This window comes from Patagioenas fasciata, chromosome 2 (genome assembly GCF_037038585.1).
Source record: "Patagioenas fasciata isolate bPatFas1 chromosome 2, bPatFas1.hap1, whole genome shotgun sequence".
Classification (NCBI taxonomy): domain Eukaryota; kingdom Metazoa; phylum Chordata; class Aves; order Columbiformes; family Columbidae; genus Patagioenas; species Patagioenas fasciata.
Genome location: NC_092521.1, coordinates 68,786,407 through 68,795,519, shown reverse-complemented (window position 1 = coordinate 68,795,519; position 9,113 = coordinate 68,786,407). Strand labels below are relative to the sequence as shown.

The 9,113-nt window shown below is 39.6% G+C and overlaps 1 protein-coding gene across 5 annotated transcripts in view; it reads left to right on the top strand.

Annotated features, from left to right (window-relative positions):
• Positions 1–775: 775 nt before the first annotated feature.
• The window catches only part of LOC136098163 (sodium-dependent neutral amino acid transporter B(0)AT3-like), a 37,030-nt gene continuing 28,692 nt past the window's right edge, over positions 776–9,113 (top strand). For all 5 annotated transcript variants that reach the window (XM_071804351.1, XM_071804352.1, XM_071804350.1 and 2 more), the window contains exon 1: positions 776–1,017. In XM_071804351.1, coding sequence (XP_071660452.1) covers positions 861–1,017 — 157 coding nt within the window. In that variant the 5' untranslated portion in view covers positions 776–860. The remainder of the gene's footprint in view (positions 1,018–9,113) is intronic.

The window sequence follows — 9,113 nt, the reverse complement described above, 5'->3', positions numbered from 1 at the left end:
TGGTGGAAAAAAATAAATCCATCTTCAGTTAGATACTCTTCCCATTTCAGGAAGTGGAATCCAGGCACAAAGTGTTGATTTAGTGAAGCTGGGTGGCTGGTCTCTCTAGTGTGGAGTGAACTGATTTGGAGTGTAAAATAGCAAAACTCTGGTTAACTGAAAGACAACAGAAAAATGTTCTCACACACTTTCAGTTGAAGAAAGCACTCTGCTCTTGCATTCATCAGTAACTATTTAATAAACAGTAAAAATACGCATTTGGGATTCATTGACAGGTTGGAAGTGATTAACCTCTAGTAGATATGGTGAAAAGGAACCAGATTTTAATGTCTCAATATACACAGACTAATTTTTCTTGTCTTCTATTAAATTTTCTCTTTGCATTTGCAAAAGATGTCTTCAATCATTTAATTCTATTAACAAATTAAAAGAAGAAATGGCAACACTTACTTTACTCACAGACTTCTTCCAGGTATTCTACAATTTTAATAAGTCTGCTGTAAAGGTTGGGTTTTTTTGTCTAATTATATTCAGTGTCACTCTTCTCTGAAAATATCTGAGAACAGAAGGAGAACAGAAAATAAAACCAGTGTGATCCTGAGTTACCCATTAACAACATATTCCCACGTTCTCTAACTATAGAAGGAGCTGCAAAAAAGTCAAGAATGGTAACTCTGTCTACATAATAACTACTCCTGGTTTTGTCTTTAAACTGCAACGACATGTTTCTCTGCATTACATAAAAAGAAAACTCCACCTCCCTTTCCAGGATCCTTCAGTGACCCCACATAAAACCTGTAGGAAGGAGAAGGTTTTGAAGGGCCTTCCTATTTAGAGGGATCCAGGAATATTTCATTAAAATGTCAAAAGATTTATCAGTGCCATCTGAAATCCCTAAGGAAGATGGCAGACCTAAGTGGGACAATAAGTTCCAGTATATTTTAAGCTGTATTGGATTTGCCGTCGGTCTGGGGAACGTGTGGCGATTTCCATACTTGTGTCAAATACATGGAGGCGGTAAGATTGAAATGACGCTTTGCTAAAATACTAAAGTACAATTCTAATATAACTATACCACCTTATGATGCACACGGAAGTTATATAATGACATGTATTGTCTTTTTTTTTTTTTACTATCTAATTCTCATAAATGTTTTGTACCAGATGGGTTAGCTTTTTCTATAGAAGTATGTTTAATTTTAAAATGATGCTTTCATTAGGGAAATAAGACCAGGCCAGTGCTAACTCTCAGCGAAACCGATGTCTTATACTGTTCTACAAAGTTCTTACATTGCTGCTAGAGTCCCAATGGGAGGAGGAGGAAACTGAATGTGCAGCTCATCTCTTTAAGGAAAAGCAAGAAGTCCTGGAGAAGCCTGAGTGAACCACCTCGCAGTCAAATGGTGGCTGTACCTTCCTTTGGGAAGGTGTGCAAGTTGTTCCTCTCCCTTAACTGATGCTCTTAGGAGCTACCTCGTCATCTGGAACTATCCTTGCAAAAAAACTAAGTTGCACTTTTTGATGCCTGTGAGGCTGTTGAGAATGCTCAGCTGATAGATCACAAACAGGAGCCTGACAGGTGGTATGGACAGCTGCCCAAGCCTGTCCCTGGGCACCATTCCCACCAAAAATTGCGTTAGAAGCAGCCACTTTAGTAAATATAAATGGATCAGAAAACCATACCTGATAACTCACCATTCACAGCAGCTTTTGAGATCTGCCATGGTAAGCTTTCTAAAGCAAAGTGATAAAGCAAATTGTTTCAGTCTAATGTTGTTAATTATCTTCAATTAACTGGAGAAACAGAAAATTCAAACCTGGAATAACTGTCAGATGACAGAAAAAAAAAATATTAAATCCAAGCTTGTTCTACCAAGGTATCTGTATTTCTTGATGAACTACATATATTTGAATAAACCAATGAACCAAGAATGAATGCTGCCTTTAATGAAGGGCAGTATTTTAGAAAGAAGTAGCCACTTAGGGACTCTGGTAAGTAGCTGAATGAATGAGATACAGCAGGTTGTATCAACAAAAATAATCTTGGCATACATAAGCAAAGAACTAGAAAGTAGGTGGATATATTGCTACCAATACCAAGACAACTTCTGAACAACTTCTTCTGAAAGTCCACCTTTTCAAGTCAAGTTATGAAATTAGACAAAATGCAGAAAAGTCCCAAAAATTATTCAAGGTCTGAAAAACTTAGACAAGGAATGACTGAAGAATCCAATCTATTAAAGTAATGAAACTGAAAATGAAGTACATTTATCATAGTCTAGAAACAAGCAAATGGAAATTATTTGGGTGGCAAGGAGCTCTTTAACAGTGAACATGTAACAGCTGGAAGCTATGATTACACAAATTCAAATAATAGAAGAAGCAGTAGGTTAGATTCCTTCCAAGAGATGTTTTCCATTATTTATTTGCAAGATGTGAATTGCAGTGAAACTCTCTCATAAGAATGCCATAACCAGGTGGTTAGAAAACCATAGGTGCAAGCACACTCTTTCTATGTGTTTGCTCAAGGGAATGGTTGGAAAAAGTCTGTCACTTCAGTTAATTATATGTGTGTTAAACACCTTTAGAGATACTCCCATAGCAGATATGGCATGGAGCCTGCAAGGAAGATGTTCTTCTGGAGCAGGAGTTGTAGACAAATACCCTACAGCATCTAAGGTGGCTTTTCCATCTTGGAACAAAGGAACAAGCATTCAGTATTAACAGACAGTATAATAAAACTAATGCAATCTAATGAACATTCAACATGAAGTGCTCAGTGGAAGCACATGTGAAATGAACAGATGGGACCATAGCAAGATGCAGCTCGTCCACATGTTTCATTGACACAGAGCTGTTTCTGGCGCCACCGGCTGCATGAGGTTGCAAGAAATTTGTGCTTTCAGGGTTTCGTGCAATTCTCTAATACAGATTAAGATGGAATATTGTTCTGCTGGCCATAAAAAGGCTCTCATGCCTTCTGATGAAGCACCAAGGGTTGATTCTTAGTGCTGGAGGCAGGGGACTAGCAGTGGCCAGCTGTTTGTCAACCTCTTCAGATCCTGGTCTCACTTCAGAAGATCAGCAGTATTTGCCTCCTACTGAGGTTTGATCTCTCCCCTCCATGCTTCCCCTCCAAGGTCCCCTGCATCCCTGTACTACAGACCTCTGCCACTCCAGGAACAGTGTGAGTCTGAGTGCAAGGAGACACATGACAGTATTTCATATGTACCACGTAGTCTTCAGAAAGTCTATTTCCTTGTGTGTCCAGCTTCTGAGCACTGATATATCCCACAGGAGTTGCTAGGGACAAAAGAGTTGGGGTTTAGAGCAGGTTTAAAGATAATAAAAATAGAAAAATGCTGAAGGGACAAACGTTGAGTCATTCTTTTGCACTGTGAGTAGCAATTTGCCAGTGAAAAATTAATATAAAATATCCAGCAGACTCAGTAATGGTGTATAGCTACTTTGCATCACTACCAACAATGGCACAGGACAGGTGAATAAAGCTCAATGTATGGTTGTATGGTCAGCATTTGATCACTGGATTTTAACAAAGTGCTCAGAGAGCTCAACAGCATTATGAGCTCCGTAGCAAAGTGCTGTGGGGTTTGTGAAAAATTTATTCCAGAAAGTAGGCACTGGAAGAGCTTGAGTGAGTCTTGAAGACTACCAAGAAGAAAGACCTGTGTGTATAATGTGTTTGCATTTTACCTTCTGTTAATTTAAGGCAGTAATGTGATTTGGGGATGCATTTTTGAAAGCACACAACTCAGATGAAAAGGCCCAAGAGATTTTTCAGGGGTACTGGAGCACAAATCCTGCTTGTGTGCATCTGAAGATATGAAGATAGGAGAGACCAGCAGCATCGTGGTTAACCAGGAGCCCTGAGAGGTGCAGTGGCTCCGTGCCTGTAGCTGCAGCAACAAGCAGAGCGAAACGTGCTATAGATTCAGCATAGACATGCTCAAAGGCTGAATGGCTTTGGGGGTACCAACCGCAGTTTCACAGCTGGTTCAGGTGATATCCAAATGTTTAAAAGTTAGGCAATGCACTTTTCCTCACTTCTAGATCTTCTAAATAACAAGGGATAAAACTAAGTGCTTGTATATTTTTCTCATGTCAGCGGTTCTCATCAGACCTCTGGACATTATTCATGGCACATTAGTGTTACTCAGTAACTCAGATCTAATATAATATCAGTTTTGCTGACATTTATCGCCTGCTGTTGTTACTGATTATTTGGATTTATTGCCTGAGTTAAGTTAGTTATTTACTTTTCCTGACTAATGGATATGAAGGTTGTTTGCCACAGTAAGTGGAGACAAACACAAAGGTTCCCCAGCAACTGGGATTGAAAAGTCGTCTCTAAATGACCCAGCATGTAGCTTGGCACTTAAAGCCAAGTCTGAAACAAGTCATATAGCTATATACGAACACATACAGTCATTTGAGTATTCTTAAAAAACCAAACCAAAACAAAAACTCAGTTCTAGCTGGTACTTACTGCAGTGTTTTACTTTTGATTATAGCTAGTATATATATGCTTGCCTAACCCATGGGTATTAAAAATGTGCATAGTGCCTGAGCCTACAGGATGACTAAAAAATACCTTTAATATAAAATACAGTTCCTTTCTAGGAAAATAAACACACATAAACCCTAAAGTCCTGCTAAAAAGGGAGAACTCTTTTCTTCTGGAGCAATGATTTACAGGTTTTCATAACCCATAGCCTACCTGACCTTTTATTAGAATTTGAACACAGCTTGCTACGAAATGCAGTTACCTGGGTCACTGTGTCATCAGAAGGAAAATAAAATGAGAAGAACAACCGGTATACCTGGAAGGTACTGTTAAAAAAAAAAAGAAGTGTGCTGGGAAGAGTAAACCAGTTCAGTCCCTGATAGAACAGTTAATTATGTTACAATGAGTAACAAACTTCATTTTCTGTATTGTTACCATGTCCTGCTCAAGGCCTTGGTGAAAGGCTATGGCATTTGGGGTTGATCCTTTCCTAACTTCTTGTATCTGGTTGACCATCACAGCTCAGGTTGGTGCATGTTTGCACATGGGTGCTGTCGCTTGCATCATTCAGTCATGAGTATTTCATAGATATGGTCACCAAGGTTATTTTATAAGTTGATTTAGGGGTGTTACCTGTCTTTGTTTAAAATGCTTATTGCCTCCTTGGTTTTCTGGACACGGCTTTACCCCCTGCATTGTTGCTCAAGGAGATATAATCATTTACATGGAAAACTCAACCCTGCAAAATTTCAGAGTCTGTAAGCTGTGCAATGTGGCCCATAAGTCAAAAACAGTGCCATCATAAATATGCTGCACAAATATGGTGTTTATAGTAGTAAATACTTTTCATTTGGATTAAGGGATGTGCAGAAGACATGACGAAGAACATGAAGCATTTTTTTCCAGAGAGAGGGTTGAATATGATTAAGTTGCTGCTTTTTTCCTACCTGATGTCTTGATGTGATTTGTTGTTTTGTTGGCTACTATGCTGCTTAGCTGAACTCCCATGGGGAAACAGGTCTGATAATCCCCTTTCAATGGCTGATAGTCTTTTCTCTGTATCTGAACACGTAGTTATAACCTACTGCAATTTCTTGTTGGTAAAACATAAGTTATCACAGGTATCTTGCCATTAAATTCTCAGTCTTTTGGAAAAATGCACCCATCACCATTTCTTCTATATACCAACAGAATCAGCGAAGTGGATCTCTTGAGTGTTTGTTGCATTGATGCACTGGGATGTGCTTTCGGAACTTTTCAGACTCTACAGGGAAGTGGTGGAGTCACCACCCCTGGAGGTGTTTAAAAGGCATTTAGATGAGGTTCTTAGTGATGTGGTTTAGTGCTAGAGCTAGGTTAGGTTATGGTTGGAATTGATGATCCTGAGGGTCTCTTCCAACTGAAATGATTCTATGATTCTATGATTCTACAGATGCATTTTCTTTGGAATTACTATTTTGCCACTTTCCAGGTCTCTTCAGTCTTCACTATAATTATTGTTTTCAATTCCTAAATCTCTGATCTGAAGGAAGTATATTATTCATGTTTTGGCCTTTCAAATGCTATGTCTTTGGATCTTTACTTGCCTTACTTCTGCTAGCTCATCTGCAGGCACTAGTAAGATGCAATACTGAGCAGGTGGATCAGTTCCTCTAAGTTTTTCTCCTTTTCTCATTTAAGAAATCTTCACTAGAACCCCAACATCAAGCAAAGGTACTGGGTTTTCTTCTCTGCTTCTCACTGAGGGTCGTTAATTTCTGCTGGTCTTGGTACATCTTGATTAAGAGGTCACCTGGCTGATACATCAAAATATTTTACATTTCCACTAGTCGGGTCTATTGCTCTCTCTTTCCAAGATGTGACAAAACCAATTTTACTGTTTCACCCTGCTTTGCCAGTTGCCACAATTCCACTTTAGGTTGTGCTCCTTTATCGGTCTCCTGGTTGTTCTGCCCTCTGGAGCACCAGCACCTCTCAACAGGCTGCCTAGTAGTTCATGCATTTTTCTTCCAGATTGTCATGTGTATGTAGGTGATATAATAAAGACTGTGCCCTTCCTGTCTTTTTGCAGGCAGAGACCTGAATAGGGGTGAGCAGTTGGTTTTCTGACCTGATTTGTCTGTACATTGCAATTAAGGGGCCAGGTTTTAAAAAACATCAGTGTACCTGGAGTGCACCAGTTATTTTATTTTCTCCTGCCATAACCGTAGAGGTATCTCCACTTTAATGGTTATTCTGAGGTAGCAATGATACTGATCATGTTACACGCTGGTGTTCCTTTTCACTTGGGACTCTATTGTTAATGAAACCAGCTTACCAATATATGCAGTATTTGTAGTTGATAGCCTGAGCTTGAAATAGCTCTTGTCAGATTTCTGTGCCTTCTCATGTGCACAGGGATTGTTCCTCAGCTTCGCAGTATCCTCATGCAGGATGTCCTTGCAAAATAACTTTCCACTCTGGTAGACTTTAGACTTCTTTTTTTTTCCTCGATCTTCTTTCAGTAGTGCAGACATTTACTTGCAGGATGGATGCTGTATGCATCTTGAGTGTCTTTCTGACAAAAGGAATGATGTAGACTAAAATTTTCCTAGGTCATGCCTCAGGAAATTCGCTGATTATATTCTTGATTTTTATGGGCATTTCTCCAGGTTCTTAAGTTACTGAAGTTAAACCTTTGTTTTTAGAGGTTCGCTTCTGGGCTTGTTTCTTAAGTATGGCATTTATTTTCCTCTCACTGTAGAGCATATAGATTAAGAATATCTCTATATGTCTAGAACATCTATATATACATATACCTAGAATATCCAGATACAGAATAATTTGCTTACTGACACTTTATGATTGTTTCTGCTAAGGTTTCAGTTTCCCATGCCTCATGGAAGCCAAACGTATTAAATTTCTGCTATACCTGTGCTACACATCATATGGATGCTGATAAGGTTTTGCAGTGCCCATGTTTGAATGCTCTGTTTTGTGATACATGCTCTGCGTTAGGTACCAGCATGCTTCTTCATGCTGCTTCTTGGATTTTTTTCTTGCCTTTTCCACAGTTAGATTTCTCATGGCAGGGTTTGATTGTTTTGTTTTGTTCTCTTAAATATTCAAATTCTGCCCTCTGGCACATCCTCTCCTATCTATAAAGCAGAGCCCTTGATTGTGTAGTGCTGGAGGGTTTCTACACACTATTAGGTATCTGATACTTTTTTAGTCCGTCCTTCCTTCCTTCCTTCCTTCCTTCCTTCCTTCCTTCCTTCCTTCCTTCCTTCCTTCCTTCCTTCCTTCCTAAGAGTAAGCTTCAAGTGCTTGAGGAAACTGTCTATGCTTTTCCTGACTATTTCGTTTTTGCCTAAAAATACTGTAAAGCAAAGGAATTACTGTAAACATATCTCCACACTACAAGCCATTTATTTGAATTATGTTCAAGAAATATTATCTCCATTAACTATTTCCTCTTAGCCTAATCTTCTGCCATATTTTCAGGTTTGCAGATAGCATACTTTTTACATTGTTCTCATGGAAAACCAGTGCTTTCTTCCTAAGTGCAATATTATGCTTTTCCATGCTGTAAATAAGACTGGAGATACATAGAAATCACCACAAAGTAAACAGGCTTTTTACCAGCAGAATATCTCAACATGCTCTGCTGCCAATGGTTCAACCAGCAAATAGAAACGGAGAGAGAGATAACAGAGGGCTGTTCGCTCTCATTATTACACAGTTATTTCCAGAGAGATGTGATATGGGAGATAGGCCGGTCTCTTACGGAGTGAGCGCTCTGCTAGCAGGGACTCAGCATCTTGGGGATTGCAGGAAACAGACAGCGGGGAGAACAAGCAGAGTGCCCTGCTCTGCCATGCTCCTGTCACTCGCGTCAAGGTTTTGCCCTTCCCAGGAGCCAGCCCAAGGTGTAGGGTTGTCAGGAGGGCTGGGTGGGTGTTCCCAGGTCTGCTGTGGAGGTGGATAATGCAGCATGTCTGAAGCATAGCACAGGGTTGAGCATGGTGAGAGGTTACTGAGTGGAAGGATCTGCAAATTCCTTAGTATTTACATGGGAGCTTTGGTAAGTAGCTCCAGCTGAGACTTCATCATGTGGTAAAACACTTAAACTATGGTGGTCCTTAACTCCCCCTGTAAATGTTTCTCTTGGGCGGCTTATAACAGCCACTTTAGAGCTTCCCCCAAGCAAGGGGATTATTGAGCAGGCATACTGAGGATTCAAATTGAGGATTTAACATACTGGGAATAGATTGTTAGACTCCTTTTCCCAAATCTGCTTTTTAGCAGCTAAAGACATCTTAAGAAATCAGATCATGAGGAGAGACATTTATTTCCACCTTTGGCAAATTAAGATCAGTCCTTCATTAAGAAAAGCTTTGCCGATTTTTGTTCTTATGTATTTCTTGATAAAGGGATGAACTATTAGACAACACACCTTCTCTGGGTGTTGTATGTAGTTTTACAGCACTAAGCAATAGGTAGCAAAGTTATTGCAATACTTAGCCCAAGTGTCTCAATTTATCTGCCCAGCCTTTCTAAATAGTCACTGACTGCAAAACACAGGACCCATTCCAGGAAGAGACCAGAG